Source organism: Cervus canadensis, chromosome 7 (assembly GCF_019320065.1).
Source record: "Cervus canadensis isolate Bull #8, Minnesota chromosome 7, ASM1932006v1, whole genome shotgun sequence".
NCBI classification, from domain to species: Eukaryota; Metazoa; Chordata; class Mammalia; order Artiodactyla; family Cervidae; genus Cervus; species Cervus canadensis.
Window position 1 is genome coordinate 52,118,523 of NC_057392.1, and position 21,216 is coordinate 52,139,738.

At 37.5% G+C, this 21,216-nt stretch overlaps 1 protein-coding gene across 2 annotated transcripts in view; it reads right to left on the reverse strand.

Annotated features, from left to right (window-relative positions):
• Positions 1–21,216, reverse strand: part of CCDC50 (coiled-coil domain containing 50) — a 75,748-nt gene that overhangs the window by 42,907 nt on the left and 11,625 nt on the right. For both annotated transcript variants that reach the window (XM_043473418.1, XM_043473416.1), the window contains exons 2-3: positions 1,711–1,773; positions 773–899 (exon numbers count right to left, since the gene is read on the reverse strand). In XM_043473418.1, coding sequence (XP_043329353.1) covers positions 773–899; positions 1,711–1,773 — 190 coding nt within the window. The remainder of the gene's footprint in view (positions 1–772; positions 900–1,710; positions 1,774–21,216) is intronic.

Sequence of the window (21,216 nt, forward strand, 5' to 3'; positions counted from 1 at the left end):
CACTACGGATTGAAGTATAGGAACCTCTCTCAAAGAAGAGATGTATTCTGTGAGCTTTCAAAACATTAAAAAAGAAGTTTAAAAAGTCATTATGATGGGAGAGACCTTAGACATGATCTATTTAGAAGGAGATGGAGAAATAATTTTGGTCAGACACTGAAGTTATGAAGAGAAGGGAGGGTACAGTTCAGAACTTTCCAAGAGAGTCTGCCTCTATATAAAAAGCAAGGGGTTCTCGACTTCCCTGGCAGTCTAGTGGTTAGAACTTGGCACTTTTACTACTATAGCATGGATTTGATCCCTCAAGGAACTAAGATCCCACAAGTCAAGTGGCATGCCCCTCCCCCGAAAAGGCAAGGGGTTCAAGGAAAATAAGAGGAACAAACATTACTAGGAAATAGTAAAGGAACCCAGTAGACTTCAGAAAGTTCTGTGACATCCAGGAATTTGCTAGATTCCTGCCAAACCACAGGAGGCAGAGGAGACAGAGATCATCCCCCCAGTGTACAGTTAAGGAACAGTGAGACACGGAGCTGGACCAGATGGCTCAAAGCCATCAGTGACAAGTGCTGAGTCCTGCCAGAAACTGCACGTCCCCAACCTAGAAGGGAATTCCAGCAACAAAGACAGCTTTTTAAAATAAAAAAAACTATGGGATCGTCACTGTAGGATTTATAATCTAATAGTGAAAGGAACCAAAGGGACAGACAGAAAGTCCTCTTCCCTGAAAACCAGTCCTGGCACAATGCCCTCCCACTCCCCAAGTCCTCACAGGTCTTTATAGCGCTTCTGCAGCTGAGCCTGGGCTTTCAGATCTTCCTCTTGAAGCTGCTTAGCCACCTGCAGATCATGCTGGACCAAACGGTTCCGTTGAACATTCGATGCCAAATGATGCTCAACTGGACAGGAAGATTGGAGAGAGGAATTACAATGCTTTGGCTTATTCGTAATAAACTTTTAAGAATAACCTTAAGAAGAGCCTTTCAATTAAAAAGAACTTCACAGCCATCATTTCCACGTATATTCTCAGTAATGCCGTATAATATGCAGCATAGGAGTTGGCACTCCCATCTTTTCATTAAGGAAAAAGAGAATCAGAAAGGTTAAGTCATGTGGATTTGGTCAGCAGTGGCAGTGCCTAAACTTCTACACAAACCATGTAAAGCCAGGGCCGGGGCTCCTCCTGCTCCCAAAGTTGCCACTTCATTTTAAAAACTGCATTTTTCAACACTGAATTTTTATACTGACACACAAATCACAAGTTCACATATATGTACTTTTGTATAATACATATAACTTAGATTTACTTTTCATAATTACATACATAAATATTCAGAAAATCCTACAATCTAGATACCTCCATTGCCCAGGTAAAGGTATTCGGACCCCTATTCTTATGCCAGCCTTCTACACACTCCTGATCCCCATATAACCACTGTCTCCCCCTACAGCATTAAAGCAAAGGAAATGGCTCAAGTCCCTCCTTTCCTCCGATATACCCAACGGTCTTCTCATCCCCAGCAGCCGTCTCACTTCAAAACACCGAGAAGTGCATTCTTCACCAAGCGGTCACCTGCCTAGACAGATCCCCTGGGATGATGGGTGTGTAGCCTGACAACTCTGTCTTCTCCCCACCTCACCCTAAGAAATCTGCCTCAAGGCTACCACTAAAAAAGAAAACTGGAGGAGCTTGCAGGGGCTGTTACTCACTCTCTTGTTCCTGCAGGCTGTGGGCCAACGTGTGGTCCTCCAGGACAGCAAAGTCTCGGCACACTGCAGAGGACGAGGGAGAAGGGCAGACAGGAAAGCTCATTAGTAGCACTTCAACATAAAAAGAAAGACTTTGTTCAGGACTCCAAAGAATCCATTCTAATACTTCAGGATGATCAACTTTATAAATGGCAATGTACAAAAGAGTAATTAGTTGGTATAAAGTCTTCATTCACACAAATCCAGATAGTATCTGCTCAATGCCAAGTACAGGTGTACAACAAAGTAACAAAATAATGGTGAGGTCCTGGCCTAAGGATGAGGTCCAGAAATTCGAATCCATGTCTATAAAGGGAGGGCAAGTACTGCTATGACAGTAAAAGAGTTAAGAATGTTTTACATACTGCAGCTGAGAAAAATCTGAGTTTTTGCATGGTCAGAAGGATTAAAGGAAATCTGGCCTATGCCTCAGTGATCCCAGGTGGCGTAGTGATAAAGAACCTGTCTGCCAATGCAGGAGATGCAAGAGAGGAGGGTTTGATCCCTGGATCAGGAAGATCCCTTGGAGCAGGAAATGGCAACCCACTCCAGTATTCTTGCCTGGGAAATCCCCTGGACAGAGAAGCCTGGCGGGCTACATACAATCCACGGGATCGCAAACAGACACAACAAAACAACTGAATGTGTACATGCACACACACACACACACACACACACACAGAGCTTATGCCTTAGCCATCTGGGGTTCAGCAGATCCTCTCCCAGAGACTTACGCTTATCCTGATCCTATCAGGGAAAAACACACCTTTATTAGCCCCTCAGGCAAGAGCAGATGTATACTTAAAATGTAGTCACATTCAGTGAGTCTACACTCTCACACATGAGTTAGAACTGGTTCTCTAGGTTTCTCTAAATGTAGAGCTACCTAAAAAGACTTCACAAACCAAAAGACAGTAGGAACCTTGGAACTAAGCATCTGCCGCTAACTCTCTCCACCTGGACAGCCACGCAGAATATTTCCTGGACTATTTTTTTAGACACCAATAGGAAGAGATGGTCTTATAGGTTCATTCCACCCAAATTGTAATTTAAACTGTTTCTTAAAGCAAACATACACGAAGGACTCTTGTCATGAAAAATACTGTTTTGTTTAAGGACGTGTAGCTTAGGTGATATATCCTTACTCTATTCCAAACATGTACCTCACATTAAAGAGCAAAGTTCCCAAAGCCTCAGATGCCTGCCATGTGTAGAACTCAGGAACCTGTCCTCCAGGGCTTTTACCAGAGTTTACAGACTTTTTCCTGCAGCTCTGGTTTTGTCTGTGAGGACATTTAATTAAAACAGAATGCAGAAATATTCCTTTGCCATTCTTAGCACTTATGAATGTTCACATACACATTCACACAGCCCTGTCCCTCGTTGAGAGATAATGAAACAAAAAAGCAGGCAGAGCTTGGAGACATCAGATTACTCTGAAAAGGTTTTATGATGGAAAATCATTTCTGTCTCAAAATCATATCAAACCAAATATGACCCGCTGACCCCTGGTTCAAATGCAACCTCAAAACCAGCAATTTCAATAGAAAGTCCTATTCTTTCACACCAGATATATTCTCATAACATTTTAATAACTGGGGCCCAGGTCAAAGTTCTCCCATATTTCACAGAATGAACCTACTTTTAAGAAAAGCTAGTTAAACCTTCTGTTTAATAGGTGAGGAAAATGAGGCCCACAAGGAAGAAAGGACTTATTAAAGGTTTCTACACAGACTGTTGGTGGCAGAGGTGGGAGTCAGTTTTTGGGCAAGCAAGAATTCTTTCTGTTCTTGATGCCCTGACAACCCTCCTGGATTTATGGTAGACCACAGGCAGGACAGACTGCAAGGAGATACTCTACAAGGACTAACATGCTTTCTCTAAAACTTAGCTATTAATAATTAACATCAATTAATTAAATGGCTAGACATGCATGGATTTAGTTCATAGAAAACAAATATTCAGAATGAGTTAGCCAAAATGAATGTAATCAAACCTCTTGCAGAAGAATGCTATTTTAATATGAGTGCTCAGTTGCTCAGTCATGTCTGATTCTTTGTGACTCCATGGACTGTAGACCACTAGGCTCCTCTGTCCTTGGGATTTTCCAGGCAAGAATACTGGAGTGGATTGTCATTTCGTCTTCCAGGGGATCTTCCTGACCCAGGGATTGAACCCACATCTCCTGTGTCTCCTGCACTGCAGGTGGTTTCTTTACTGCTGAGTCACACTGCCTTATTTTCTGAAGCACATTTATTAAACTACAAAAGCTTTTATTATTTGCAAACTAAAGGCAGAATTAATTTTAGATTAAGACTAACTTTTTAGATTAATCTTAAACTAACTAATGTTTTTCAAACCATGGATGGCAACATATTATTAGATTATAAAAGCAATTTATTGAGCCTGGGACAAGCATTTCAGAATGAACAACCTGGAAAATAGAGTATATCACACATAGTAGAGGAAACTATGGTTTGGAGAAATTTTTTTCAGCTTTACACACACATACTGTGTATGCAACATGCCTTAGGTCACAATGTAAAAAATTATCATTCTGCAATTACATTCAAAAATGCTTAAAAGCCACTTCAATTTATGTTATTAGGGCAAAAAGTTATGTCAAAAATATAATTTTCTATCTTTTAATATTATGCTGAATAAAATAAAAATTATAAAATTAGTGCAGTTTTCCATGTGGATAACCATGCAAAGAAGTCAGCATGACATTAAAAATATGTTTATGGATATATATACCTGTAGCAAAAATATAAGTTTTTAATATTTGGTAGTGATATAACTGAATTGAGAACAGTGGTGACCCCTAGAGACACAAGTACATGAGCAAGTGTGCCTTTACCACATACGCTGTTCCACTGCTTTACAAACAGAGAAGACTGAAGCAAATAAGGCAAAATACTAACATCTATTAAATTCAGATGGTAGGTTCCTGGGTTTTTTTAATGGTATATTTTACATATATTTATTTTCTATGTTTTCTGTACTTTTTGTAATGTTTTATATATGTTACACTTAAATTCTACAACTAGAATTGTTAATATAAAAACTTATAAAATTCACATCTTTTACTTCAGTAGCAGCATACACTATTAAACCATAAACATGATGATATATCTGACATATTATAATAAGCCAAGGAATTTATGAACTTATGATTACCTTAACAATGACTCCTGTCAATTATTTCTTAATATTTAAAAAGCAAGGCTGAAATACATTCAATTATTGTTATTTGACCCTCAATCTTATTACAGTAGAGGCTGAACTGGTACCCACAAAATAGGGGTACAGCCTAAGCTAGTAAAGAACCTAGAAGATCTTCCATGACTACAAAGATGTACACACATCCCTACTTGCATGAGGCTATACTGCAATACACAGTTAGCCTCTAAGGTTTACTAAAAACTTCCAAATCATCATCTCATTTATACTGAAATATTACTTGCTTAATCCATAATTTCTTATACATCCTCCCTAGTCCCTTTCAAAATGAGCCTCTGCATTCTTTGCATTGCTACTCTAATGCAAGATGGGGAAGTCACACAACCAGCCGCTTTTGTAAATCAGTAACCAGGTTGGGAACTACAGAAAACATTTCTCAGTCAGGACAAGTTCAGACAGGATCTTTGCTTCTCCTCTATTCTACTTTGAAGCAACAGCTAGAAACTGTACAGAGAATAAAGAGCATCAACTTACCGACTGTCTCCCTGCAGGCACATTTAAGAGGAACCACTGGACCCTGGGCTCTTACCCTCCCTATTCTCAAACTTTTCCCTCCCATGTTTGCTCTTATCCACCCTAATCTCAGACTATCTTTTGCCGTGAATGGCCAACCGCATCATTCTCCATTCTCATCCAACCCTACAGTCTCTACATATTCCACCCAATTAGTGCTGGACGTAGCATAAAGTAAGACTTCAGGAGATGGAGATTCTCATTAATAGGGAAAAAAAATGAATAAAAACTGGTCAAAAAAAATCAAAGAACAGAGTTCCATAGACAAAGGATGACGACAATATGTTATGAATAGAAAGAATTAAGCTCTGTTTTTGATGACAGCATCACAGAGGCTTGTAAAATTATCCAGACATTCAAATAAAAACTAGAAACCTCTTCTTTTTCCCATGAAAAGAACAGAGTTTTAGTGATTTTTAAAATTCAGATATGTACATATATACAGTGGAACAGTTTACATAAAAGCAAGCAAGTCTCACAAATGGGAAGCAGGATTTATAGATCTCCCACCTACTTTTCTTGAAGAGAAAGATGACTCTCACTCATCTGTGGATCCCCTTAAATAAATAAATGGCACAGTATGCACCTAGTTAATACAGTTATTCAACAAACATTTGCTAAATTCTATTATTAGAAGGGTTAAGTCATTTACAAGTCATCAAGGAGGTGGAAACGACAGAGAGGTTAACAGACAAAACAATAAATTTGATAAAGGTTATAGAGACCTATTGGAGAAAGGCATGGCAACCCACTCCAGTATTCTTGACTGGAGAATCCCATGGACAGAGGAGCCTGGAGGGCTGCAGTCCATGGGGTCACAAAGAGTGAAACATGACTAAGTGATGCAAACACACATAAAAACCTATAGAAAATTCTTTGGAGGCAGAAAAATAAACAGTTATGCTTGTTGTGAAGGGGATGGGGGGGAGGGGCAGGTGCAAGGAGCGGGGGTGACCTGCAGAGCTGTATGAGGAAACCTTAAAGTAGCTAACATACAAAGCCAATGTCAAAGAAATGCTTAAGTAGTGAGCATTCTTAGCAGAGGGACCATTTAACTATATAAACTACAAGAGGAGTAAAGAAGTCATTCCCCCTTTGCCATTTTTTTACCCACATTGCAAACATTCTGAAAATACAATTGCTATGACTCAATCTTAACAACCTTCCTCCCACATAAAAATGCCTAGATTAGTAACACATTAGTCACTAGAAACTATATCTTTCAACTATGTCTGTATTACCTTGTATGTTCTGGTATAATTTTGTGAATTGTTCTGTTTTAGTGTAAATGCTATTAGTAGTAGATGGAATATATACGCAATACTGAGAGCTGGGTTTAGGTTTGCTTTCCTTTTTTCTCTACACACGGAAACACATTCTATGCATGGGGAAGATGTTTTGTCTTGAAAAGTTTGGTAATAACAGTCAACTACAATTGACATTAATAGAGTACTTTGGAGATTACAATGCACTTTCACACTTACTTCTCCTAACATTCTGAAGATAGAGGTTTTGTCAGTAGTCTCACTTTATTTATGAGGAAATTAAGGCTCAGAGAAATAAAGTGCCTTGACCAAAATAACACAACAAACGAGCAAATGAATTGGAAACCAAACTGAACTATTCTTGCCTCAAATATTTCTGTTCAAAGAACTTGTAGAAGAAATGGGTCTATATTTAAGTATGACAGAAAAGAGTGGTATTATTAAATACTAATTAAGATAAGACAAATATGAATTAGGTTCTTTGAAATTGAGGGCGAAATAAAATTCAGGTCAGAAAGTGGATTCCAAGTATTAAAATAGAGCAATAAAAATGGGACATAGTTTACTTTATCTATCTCCCAAGAATAAGCCACTAGCAATCACAGTTGGTCTATGTTCACTTTTGAAAAGCAAGGACAAAAAAAAAAAAAATTCCTGTCCTTTGTACAGTGCTTCACAGATGACCTATAAAAAAAACCCTAGGTAGTAACTGCAGGGGGAAATTCCAAGGAAAATCTCCCTTTGGGATCTAACCACTTTACCCCATCTCCATCCAAAAATCAATGGCTTTCCTTTCCTTTGGTAAGACAGCATTAATGAATTCAGACTAGTGTGTCTAATAGTTGTTAAAGAAAATTTTAACTAAGAAATGATAGCATATGTAAATCACTGAGTTCTTATTCACTGCCCTACAAGAGAAATGTCTCTAAACCATTAAAGAAGAGTCTCTTCCCTGTATTTAAAGTTTTAATAAAACTGCCTCAGTAGAAGAGAAATGGGATGCAGGTAAACTGTGAATAGACCTCATCCTAATGCCAAATCTTTCATATTCTCAACCCCAGCAAAGTTTATGTATAGGTAGTGAAGTGACATCGACATCACCACCACTGAAACCAACTCCAAAACCAACCCCATCCATCACCACCACCATCAGCTTCTTAGAGATGCTCAGCTTTGTCTCCTAATGGAAACACTCTCCAAACAACTTGCCCCAATTATGAGCCCCCAAATAACCCCAAAATTAGGAATCTCAAAATAGTGTTGAGTCCCTGGGTCACTCTGAAAACTGAAATTTCCCACTTTCAGGTAGAAAGCTGAAAACAACTAGAATAACATCTAAATAATGCTTGAGCAATTGATTTTTTAGGGATAAACGGTGACTGAAACCTTTGATCCTTCTCTGACTTTTAGTGTCTATAATTTCCATCTTGTGGTAACGAACAAAATTGAGGTACAGTATGACAGAGAGAACACAGTGGCACATAATTCTGGCTGATGTTAACAGCACAGCTGTTCTATTTTCATTTACTTTGCTTCTGGTCAAAAGTAGCCAATGGAAGGAAGCGCTACTTTTCTTATCTCAAGTCTCCAAATCCCCTGTTCTTTACAATTGACTATGGTTACTCCATCTGTCTGGGAGACAGAGGATCCTTCTCAACAGAAATCTACAAAATATGGTAATTAAATCAGACCCACCTTCCTGTACTTACTACCCTTGGTAAAATTACCCCTACTTACTAAACTACCCACAAAGTGCACAGAGATTTCTGCAATTCCTTTGTGAAAGGCAAAGATTTTCATTCCACATATTGTACAAATGATCAGGGCATCAAGTATCATTAACCAATGCTTCAATTGTTTGGGGACTTTTATGGTTATCGGTTTTGGTTTGTGTTTCTCACGGTTGGTCAGTGTGGGTGTGAAACAGAGAGAACAGGAGAGCCATACAAGTCTGAGGGGAGTCAGTGACCACTGGATACACGGTGGGGGCAGGGACCCTCTCCTATCTGCCGGGGCAACGCTCCATTCTCTAAAACATTCATAACCAACCTTCAGAAAAACTTCATCCAAATGCCACCTCTTTATGAACCCAATCCTACAGAAGACACAACCAAAACCATCACAAATGACATTTTACAAAACCCAGCAGATTTACTTATGCTCTTTTTCCCAATGATTTCATAACATGTAATAAACATAATGCTTGAGGACTAATCATATTATAAGTACATGTATTCATTTGTTTCCCCAGCAAACATTCAAGACCCTGAAAGGCCGGAAAAAATCTTATGATCTTCTTGCCAACGTTTATCCCAGTGCCTAGGATAATAATTTTCTGATAAATCCCTATAGAAAGGATGGCCCCTGAGAAAAATGACTAGTGTAAATGATATGTCATGAAATTCTGTATTTTTTGGAGGTGTGATCCATCCTGATTCTCCACCAAAACAAAGCTAAGGAGCTTCAAAAATACCCACACAGCCTTAAATGACAGTAAAGGGTTTCTGTTCCCAACATCCAGATTTCAGATGTATTATAATGGAAAGGATAATGACCTGACAGACTCCTAGAATACCTAGAAAAGTTGTACACTCAGGAAGGTGGTTAATTGTTGGTTCTTTTAAATGACAATTAAGCACATCACTCAATAAGGCTCTCAAAGTTGGGATAACATGCCAAGGATCACATAGTTAAATACGTGGCACTTCCAGATTAGACCTCAGGGCTATGAAAAATGTGTATACATGAGGACATGTTTGTTAAACTAACAACCTGACAGGGTACATAGGATGTACATGGTGTTTTGAAGCAGAACATGCTGTGCACTAAAGGGCTGGCATGAATTTTCAGAATCTGGAGCTAATCCTCTGAGTTGTTCGTTTGAAAAAACCATCTCATGTCCTCAGAAGTCCTCTACAATTGTGCTCAGTCGCTCAGCCATGTCCAATTCTTTGTGACCCCATGGACTGCAACCCGCCAGGTTCCTGTGTCCATAGGGTTTTCCAGGCAAGAATACTGGAGCTGCAGGCTGCCAAATAGACCTGAACATTAGAAAATGTTAATACATTAAGTATAAGGTGAATGGAAAATGAGTCAAAATTGACAGAGACAAAAAAAAGAGGAGGGTAGAGAGGGAGTCTTAAGAAGTCTAGTAACAGAAAGATGTTTTCAAGATTAATTATTCTTCCATAAACATTACAGAAAGACAGAAAGCTACCTTTTTTTATAAAAAAAAAAAAAAAAAACTCCACAAAGACCAGAACAGTGCAACTCAAGATTTTCTGCAAAGCTTCACCAAATATCTACAAAGTCACCACCTTGGTCAGAAGTCCAAAATGTCTTAGAATATCAAGAGGCTTTAATCCCCTCAAAATATCACTGAAAACAATATAGTTCCCGGATGATAGGATGAGCTTCCCAAGTTTCCTCAAATATTTGCTGACTGATTCATCACTTCCTTAAAATTATAGAAACCTATTATTAGAAAGAGTGTGAGGAGTTGCCATGTCCAACTTTGTCCTGTCCAAATAATCACCTAAATATTTAACCACAGGAAGCCCACTTCCTTTTCATACAGCTTTCAGACAACTACAAAATTGTCTGTGGAAGGACTCTCCTGCTAATCTATAGATATCATTCCCTGGTCCTAGTTTCATCCTCAGAGCACTCACCGTTTCCTAGAATGTATGTAGATGCTTTGTACAAACCACTGGCACTCAGAAGTCTGTTACTTTACATACACGACAGACGACTATTCACGTGGCATATTACATGAGCTATGCCCGGGTGAAGGAAGTCCTGAAGGTACTCAACACAATTAAGGCAGAGCCCAAGACTGATCTCTGAGCCTCTGTCTAGGATATGCTCATAGTACAGAGCAGGGGGTGTCCTAGATGGTTCAGTGGCAAAGAATCTGCCTGCCAGTGCAGGAGACATGGGTTTGATCCCTGGCTGGGAAGACCCCCTGGAGGAGGAAATGGCAACCCACTCCAGTATCCTTGCCTGGGAAATTCTATGGACACAGGAGCCTGGCAGGTTACAGTCTATACGGTCACAAAAAGTCACACGTGACTGAGCACATAGGCACACTATAGTGTACATGGACTACGGTTGAAATATCTGGTTTTTCAAGTTAAATTTCATTTAGAAAATACTAGAAAGAATAAACATCAAAGTCCTAACACTCATTATGTACTGTAGGAGTATAATGTAGCTTAGTTTCCTTCTAAAACGTGTTTATATTTTATTTTCTAATTTATATATCATGAAATGGAATCTTATCATTCATAATCCCTTTCTTAATATTTTATAACATTTTATAACAAAAAGATAGATATATATTTTTAATCCTATTTAGGCATCTAAATGGTGAAGCAGGAAATATTTACTAGAGGAAAAAAATGAGTTGCAGTAGCAATGTTTATTTACTCAATTTAATTATATTAATACTGTTTCCTTAAGATTAGAGAATAAGCTTTTTTTTTTTTTTAAGGAAAAAAGTATGCTAACAAAAACAAAGTCTACGTGAGGCCCCAAATTTGTATCTGATTTTCCTGAGAACCAAAGCAATCAGGAAAATATGAAAAGATGCTCAGTTCTCATTATCAAAAAGGAGAAAAAACACCAGTTCCTAACTAAAGAGAAATGCTTTACTAGCACCAAACATGAAAGCAAGGTCAGTTAACACAGGAACGTGAGTAGCAAACATTCAGTTATATAATAGACTCATATACAGTTTAAGTATGAGTTTTAAACATGTGTCTGCATATATACAAACATAAACACACAGCTTCAATAAAAAGCACAAGCCTGAGCTCAGTACGGAGATGCTAAAAAAGCAAAATAAGTGATTTAATCCAAACATTTAACTCTGATGCAATTCATCAAAATAGGTTTCTGAGTTTCTCCCTGCCCCCCTCAGCCTCCCTCAATTCAAAGTTAAATGAAAACCTCAGTAACCCAAACCACTTGTTTGGCAAGGAGATATATTATAGCTAACCACAGACACACTAGATTGCAGGCAAGTGGGTTTGAAAATGCTGAGATAATATGTCCTCAAATCAGAAGCACTACTTTAATATCACAAACCATCTACATCATTATCAGAGACCACAGGGTAACTGGGTAGCTTATTGGAAAAGTGAAAATGGCCGAGTCAGAAATTTCCATATGACAGGGAGAAAGATTGGCCATGAGACAAATACTGAAAAACAGGACAGTGAAAACAGAGAGCGAGGTAGCAGGGTGAAAACACAGCTAATTTTACTCATCCTGGTAGAACTGTTGGACACAGGGAAGACTTTCCATTAGGAAATACCTGACTCAAGTTACCATAAATGATTAAAAAAAAAAAATATACCCACAAAGAACCTCACAAGTTTCCTGGGCTTCGGGCATAAACTTTATGGAATGGTGCTCTGAAACCAAACCTTTCTGTGTTGGCAGTAACAAAATAAAAAAGTTACCCAAGAAAAGTTACAACTCTCCAAAACCCCAAGTCAGGAGGTGTTTAGATTGCCCAGCATCAGATGGAACAGGTATTAGAAAATATTTCCTTAAACTGAACCAATTCTGTATGCTCTATCCATCCATTATTCTATCCACTAGGGTCAGAAAAAAAAAAATTGTTTTCACATTGTTTATGGCAGCTACTAGTCACATATAGCTATTTATTTAAATTGATTTTTAAATTATAAAAATCCAATTCCTCAGTCCCACTAGCCACACCTCCAATACTAAATAGACATATAGGATTGGTGCTTACCATTTTGGACAGTGAGAAATACAGAGTACTTCCACCACCATGCAAGATTTGTTGGACAACACTGCTCTGAACAATAATCACAGTATAATAGAAAGGACAATATCAGTTTAGACAACCAGACCACTCAGCAGCATTTAAAACCATTTTAATCATGTGCGTGAGTGAGTGTGTGTGTGTGTGTGTGTGTGTGTGTGTGTGTGTGTGTGTACGAGAGCAAGAGAGAGAGAATGTATGCTTGTTTTAACCAACAGACATAACTCACTTTGCCAGTATGGACAATCAACGATCCTAATATATTTCTAGTCTTGTAGTAGCTACTGATTTAATTTCAAAATGTTTTATGCTTCTTTTCCTCAGCCTTAATGTGATGGTAGTTTTGCTAACCTCAGCCACATGAAAAGAGAGATTTTCTATATTTATCAAGTAATCACTATGCAGATATAGTCACACAAACAAAGTGAACAAATATCCTCTTGGAAAGGAAAGTGAGCTATTAATTCAATACAGTTACAGGAATTTGATTCTGTGAAATACAACCACCACTGAATAAACTTATCAGATCTCTAATACCTTATTGATTATTCATCGAAGAATTCTGGATTCTCATCAGCAAAGAAATGCATTTGTGAATTTCAACTGTCTTATAAAATTAAATTAATCATAACCAGAGAAGACTTCTCCTAAATTTACTGTCTTTGGTGGCTTTCTTAAAGAACAATTACATTTTACATGGGTGCTTCACTTCAGAACAATTCAGGAAAATATGAATTTAAACAGCAGCTAATTACCGTGTACATTAAATAAAAATGATTAAAACAGAAGCACTCCTGCTTTAAAATGATTCAGCTCATTTCCAAATAGATTTATAAAATTTCATATTTAGTCATTAAAAAAGATGACTATCAAATTACACTTAGGAAAATAAGAATCTCTTAAACAGTGTTTTCTGTAGTGCACTGCATACAGTCCTGGTAAGGAGATAGTCAGTAAATACCTACTGCATACAGATGCACTTTAACCAAGACTATGCTTACTTAGATTCTAATCCTAGCTCTAACACTCACCATATGAATAATCTCAAGTAAATTAATATCACTTACATTTGCTCACCTGTAATATGAGTAATAATAACCATTATAGTACTTAAGCATCAGAGGAAATTTGTATTTTTTTACATTTTTTTAATTGGTGGAAAATTGCCTTACAATGTTGTGTCGCTTTCTTTAAAAAAAAGTACTCACAAATTATTCCAACAGAGATAAACCTTTTATGTAGAAAACAACAGGCCACTGATAACCACAGGGGTCTTCAAAAGGGTAAAATACCCCTAGATAAGCAGTGGCAGACAATTTTTTCAAAGCAATTTTCCACTATGAATACCCTCACAGAAAAAACAATTATTTCTTTAATTTTTACTCCACGTATCCCTAAAGAAACTACAACGTTCTGTTCCTCTATTTGAGGCACTTTTCCTGGCACTTAAGCCCTCAAATGGTTTGGCAGGCCTCAAATGGTTTGGTTTTTCTGTTTGCCTTAGCCTAGAAAGAAAAGCCACCCATCTCCTTAAACCTCTGTAGGATAAACCCAGTCATGCCCATTAAAACCCAAAAGATCACACCAATCCAACTTAAGTACAAGTTTACACCAAGGGAAGAAAAACCATTTTGCCTTTATTGGCTTCATATGACAAGTTTCCTTAAGTACTAGCTACTGCAAGTTTTATTTATCCTTGAGTCAGACATTTCCACTCTCAACTTTTCTGCAAGCAGATACATTAGCTAGCACTTTCGTGTTAGAATTAGTAAACTCATTTCAGCTTCAAAAAATTGAAAGAACAGTAATACTCAAAGTTAAAAAAAAAAAAACTGCTCATGGGATAAGTAGGTATGGGAAAAATATTCTTACAATCTTGTTCCCATAGAGCAAACTGCAACACTCACAGTTCCACTGTGATAACCATTTGTCAGAATTCTACACACATTTCCAGTCATCTTGGACTATGTAAATCTCAAAGTATGGACATAAAACAAATGGGTGATCTCGAGATTTCTGGAATCTTACTCTGACATGTTGCCATATGTTCAATAATTGGTCATGTTTACTGACTAAAAATGTGTTTTTTGGTAAAGTATCTTAAGATCATGGGTACATTGCTAGAGTCAACTCAGTTTTTACACTTACTAGGGGATTGCCTCCCTGAAATACCAGACTGCTCTTATAAGCAGGATTACACTAAAATCAGAGTTCTTTTCCTAGAAGAACTCAATACAGAAGAAGGTTAAGGACCCAACAGCAAATTGGAAGAAGTGAGCCTGAGTTCCAAAGTACAGCCAGAAACTTCCTAAGCAGATAATAGGGAGTTGTGTGCAGATTTTAAGAAAGGATTCTGTCAATCACTTTGGGTTTCCGTGTATTGATAGTTCATCAGAGGGGATATTTTATTTTTTTTCTTTTTGAGGAAGAAATCTGTATTCACCTTAGTGGTATTTAAATTAGATGTGAACTTTTGATTGTCCTCTAGTCCCAAAGAAAACTGGAAACTCTGTGAATGGAAGAGAGAAGCAAAAATTGAAGTTCAGTAATAAATTCCAAAAAGGAGGATGCTGAGGTTTCTTCAACCACACAAAAGTAAACAGAGTACATAAAATGGCATCACAGTTCTGATTTGGATTTTTAATGTTTAAAAAGTGTTTCAGAAAAGAAAAAACACCTTTCGAGCTATAGAGAGCAGGATTCATATACTGCATTCTTATTGGCTAAAAGATTTTAGACAAGTTATTCGATCTCTTTGAGCGTCAGGTTTCTCATCTGCGAAATGAAGATAAATGTTTTGAGGACTAAATTAGGTAATGATGGGCCAAAGAAAGTATCTGTCACTCGGTAAGAGGAAGTTCAATAAATGGAACTTCCAATTATTATTGGTATCATCAGAATTAGGGGCTTCCCTGGTGGCTCATATGGTTAAGAATCTGCCTGCAATTCAGGAGACACAGGTTGGATCCCTGGGTCGAGAAGATCCCCTGGAGAAGGGAATGGCTACCCACTCCAGTATTCCTCCTTGGAGAATTCCACGGACAGATGAGCCTGGTAGGCTACAATCAGTGAGGGTGCAGAGAATCGGTCATGACTGAGCAACTCACACTTTTTTATCAGAATTAATGAATTTTTATAATTAGTTATTTTTTATTAAGTACTTCTTTTAGGCAGGTCCCACTAAGTCACTGATTAACATAGATCTATCATTTCCCTAATACAGAATCTATAATAGAATAAGCAATCACTACTTTCTCTCATGAATGCATGGAAATATTTCCTGGCAAGGAATTACAATATAATCAACAGCTGACCACCTTTCAATAGCTCTTTCCTACATTATACGTTTTCTCATGAGGGAGAACACATTTTCCACATGTATACATTGTGGGCCTGAGTTAAAAGAAAATCAGAATGCCTAGAATGTTTAATAAGCTCCACTACACCGAACTTTTTTCAGTTGAATATTAAGGATTAGAAAGCAAAGAAGAATTCTATGTGAAAGTCATGTAGTTACAGTTTACCAAAATAGAATCATCAAAGTATCACCATCAGGTATGGTGGGAGAGCAGACTATCGAGTAGAAGTAGAGCCAGTCAAAATCTAAACAACATATTAACATGGAGATTTAAAATACTGCATGCCTAAAACTAGATGTATTTTCCTAACTTCTGTTCCTTGGATTGTAAAAGCTTTCTGCCAAATCCACATGACATTTTGGTATCTTACTATACAAAAATTTAGTAAGATACCAAAACGCTACATGCATTTAGATATCTCTTTCCCAGGTTGAAGTACAAAAAGCCCAGTTCTTTGTTCCAGATACCAGTCAGAACTTTCCAAATCAGAACCTCAATGTCCTGACCTATTAAGGAAACGGTTCAAATTATTTTTAATAATTCCTCCAACTTAGATAGAGAGTAGTATGAGGTGTAGTTGTTTCAGTGTAAGTGATACACATTTGTCTCCAGTATATTAGCACATCATCGAAAAATGTGATAAGCACAGCCTATATAGACTATCCGTACAGGAAGACTGTTGTACTTTCTTCTATGCCAGATATTGTTTTCTTCACTGTTGCTGATGGTTTTCCTATTTCTGCCATACAAAAGGGGCAAACGTCCACTTTTACTTATTTATACAGTGGGCTTCCCTGGTGGGTCAGTTGGTAAAGAACCTGTCTGCAATGCAGGAGACCGCCTGGCAGGCTACAGTCCATGGGCTCACAAGAGTTGGACACGAACGACTGACTAAAGCACCACCACTCACAGTAGTTTTGAAAGTGGAAGTGTTAGTCACTCAGTCGTGTCCCACTCTTTGCAACCCCACGTACTGTAGCTAGCCCACCAGGTTCCTCTGTCTGTGAAATTCTCCAGGCAAGAATACTGGAGTGGGTTGTCATTCCCTTCTCTGAGGGTCTTTCCCACCCTGGGATCGAACCCAGGTCTCGTGCATTGCAGGTAGATTCTTTACTGTCTGAGCCACCAGTAACAATCAATAAATCTTAAAATAATCTTTTGTTCACTCTAGTGCCACATAAAAAGGCAGACTTATCCTATCTAAACTAGCAGTCCTCACAGAACCTTCAGTTTTCATGATAAAATGAGACCATGTTAAGATTCATTTATGGTCCAGTGAACTCAACTGCAGACTGTGCAGTTTATTAAAAGGTTAACCTGGGGTCAGATGATCAGAGCACAGCCTGGAAAAGTGAATACCTTCCATACTCAGAAATCTTGAAGATCACCAAATTTAAGTTCAACTAGAATGGGTTCTAGATGCCTGGGATTTCTCTATGTGCTGTTACTGAAATTGGCTTCAATACAGTATATTTGGTTATCCTACAACATATTTGGTTATCATGTAATTCCCCTGCAGTGGAAGTGAAAGAAAATCAGAGGCGGCCTGCATCGGCGAACAGGAAGACAAGCTGTCCAAATGCCTTTTCTGCTCTAAAGCATTCACTTGTTTTGTTTTTTAAGGATTCAAAGTCATTTTGATGATTTTAAAATACCATTATAACATCTACTTGCCAATATAAATTGGTTTTTGTAGCATAGCATGTTTTTAAAAGTGTTAACTTCTAATATATCAGAATGAAGCTGAAACAGACTAAACCATATGTCCTAATTGAGAAAACCATCCTCAAATAAGTATGAATTAAACATATCCACCCCCAAAGCAAAAAACTCTTGAGCTCTTTTGCTCATGCCTTCCTACTCTCTCTTGATCTCATAAACCATACCAAGTTTACAATCTATACATTCATCTTCTTAGTTTCTAACTCATAAGTTTTATATTCTTCACAATCACCTCCATAAACAAGAACTTAAAAATACATGTTACATGTGACCTGTTTTGTTAAAACTTTGACCCCTCTTCCCAAGAATAATTCTAAAGAAGAAAATAGTAAAACATAAAAATTCTGAATAGAATCCAATGCCGTCTAAGAAACTAACTGGATCCTTTAGTAACAGCAGCAAAATGATACCATATGACAATCCTGGAAAATTTACACACAGTAATATGGTCATACATAACCAAAATCAACCCATAAACAGGTAAGATCATTGTTTCCAAAGGAACCTACTATGTGTTTAGGGCTTAAGTTAACCTTAACACCAATCAGCCTCCTACAGAAACCTGAGAGATGGGGAAAATGCATGCAACTAAAAGTGAAAGCGATTGCTTCTAATCCTCTATTCCAGTCCCAATGTATTCATGCAAATGATCACAGCTCTTATTCTAGTGTCATTAGTGTAGTTAGCTCAGGTCATTCGGCCTGTCAGATGGTCTGACAAGTTTCCTGGACTATCTCCTATGAATAAGGACCCCCAGGAAGTACTGAGATCAGTCTGCCACCAGTCTTGTCTTAACAGAGAGCTAGCAGACCAATACAGTGGGTGAGACATGTGGCTTAAGGAAGTTAAGTACCTCAAAAGTAGGTTAAGGAGACACACAGGAAAAAAGCAGGGTAGATGTAACAGAGAATAAGCATTTGAGCTGGGCCTGAGGAGGTGGTGAGAGGATGAGCGGAGAGAAACAGGCTATATTTGGATAGTACAGAAGGAAATATCATGTAAAGGATTAGGGCTCAAAGAACAATGGTCTGGAAAAAAAGAGAAGTGGAAGTATTACAGGGTAACTTGAACAGTAATATCACCAAGATTGAATATATAACACTGCATTTTGCAAAAATTTTCATATCCATTTCTTTCATTAACTCTCATGGAAAATCCATGTATTAGACATAGTAAATGTTATTTCCAATAAACAGATAAAGAAACTGAAGATAGATATTGAGTGTTTTCTCTGAGTCCTTACATAAAATGAGTAGTAATGAGGAGATGTGAAACCAAGTCTTACAAGCCTAGGTTCAAAATACTTCTCTTTCCAAAGAAGTTAGTCTGCTTAAGCTAAATTTTATACAAGCTTAACTTCAACCTGGACAAATTATTTAATGTATCAGTAAACTAGAGCAAATACTGCAAAATAATTCTAGGAGGAGCTCAATCATTGAAAAGATACATATGCAGAAATGTAGAGTAAAATGGTAGCTTCCTACTCCATTTAAAGTGAAGAGAATGATAGTTGTATTACATACTGACAAGTAAGCAGAAATCAGAAATGTGTGCATTTCTTACTTCTCCTCAGTTGCACAAATCTTTTCAACACCCATTCCTCACTTTCAGGGGGTATATATGGGGAGAACAGATAAATAGGAAACAAAAAGAAAACTAACTAAAAGCAGAATTTTGGGAAACTCATTTATGAACAGCTTAATGAAACTTTAATCCTACTACCTTCTATAGAGCAGATTTCATGTTTCATTTAACATCAATTATGAAATAGAAAACACATTAAGAATCTCAAGACAGTCTATGGGAGACAAGTATTCTTTCTGCTCTAAGTGTCAATGAAAACTTTATCTACCCAGACAGGGTTTTTTAACAAGGACCTCACTCAGTCATCATATCCAACTGCCTGTGGTATTTCAGCAGCTTCTGGTACAATTATTAAAACTGCCCTTTTTACTCACAAAGTGTCTGGGTTTGTCCTATAAATGATTTGGCAGCGCTGCCTTTAAACCTCAATAGGTATCCCAGTTTGGGGAGCTTAAGTGCCACTGCAACCAAGTTCCTGGAATTTGGGGATATTGAATGCATGTTAAACTGGAGTCTTATTGATAAGAGCTCCCTAACTAACCATTTTCTAAACCTCCAGCTTCTCCCCTCCAACACACACACACAAAGCTGAAATAATCTTTCAAAGATCAGCTCTTTGGAGTTTTCACGGGGAAATTACAAGCAGAAAAGAAAAAAGAAAGACTTCATGGGTAAGCTAAAGTCCAATTTAAATAAAATAATGAGGTCTGACCATGGAAAACTGGGAAAACAACAGAAGCAGATATGGTAAGTTAGAATCCAGCAATCACTAACAGGATAAGAAACATTTGTAAAGGCAGACACTGAGAGTGCAAAATCCTTTCTAAAATAGATGCTGGCAGATGTTAGGCCAAACTGAACATGTGCAGACAGGAGGATATGAATCTTAATCAAGTCCCTTCTTTGTCCTTCTCTACTTCTGGTTTCCCATCTAGACAATAAAAAAAAATTCTGAATGTATTTGTCAACCCTAACATTCTGAATTTTGCATAACTTCATAATATGAAAGAAAAAGCCAACATTTTAAAGTACTTAATGGGAAGTGCTACTCAAAAATTAGTGAGTATAATATTTAAAGTAAACTATGGACTCCTCTATATAGTCAACAGACCAAAAAAAGAAAAAAATTGTTGTTGATGGGGAGGCAGTGAAGGGGGAAAGATATCCTTGTAAGTCATCGTGCTTTTACAAAATGCAATTAAAAGTCCTTGAGTAATGTTAACGGAAAGTGACTCAGTCTTTATGAGTCATTAGAAAAATAAAAGCCAAAAAGTCCAGTGGAGACTCCCCTGATTTTGGTCATTGAGAAGCTGTATCAGGACTGGAAATGCTCCTCACACACTGAGCCTTCTAAGTTTAGTGGCAAATTAACCTAGGTACTTCTGATGCAAGTTTCCAAGAGACAAGGTGACACTTCATTCATACAAATGTTGCTCTGCGTGTTTTGAAGACAGTCAGTCATAAGTAATAAACTAAGATCATAAGCAAACTTTTCAAAAGCTGAACTTGTTTACTCACACACTTCACTCAAGAAAGCCCCACTGGCCCTTACTCAGAACTGGCAAATGGATTATCCTTACTTTTCATAAGGTTTCTACTTTGATAATCAATTTTGAAGTACCTAGACATTTTTAAACAAGCACATGTTCTTCTTTAAAAAATAAAAATCAGATGTAAGTCCATATTTTTTAAGTCACTACAAAAATATTGCATGCTATCACATGGGTTCAACCAATAATAGTCTCCAATAGTGCACCACTATATAAAAAAAAAAAGTTTTAATAACTGATGTTTATAACAACTAATGAATTATCAAAAAAAATATCAATTAAGGAAGTTTTTAAAAGGTTTCATTGAAATGGTCCAAGAGAAATTATCGTTTCTCCACAAGGTAACAGAGAGTAAACAATGTAAGCTTTTCTGACCATAGTCTCTGCTGTAATTACTCACTCGTTTCAGTCTTTACAGCACAAAAGCAGTCACA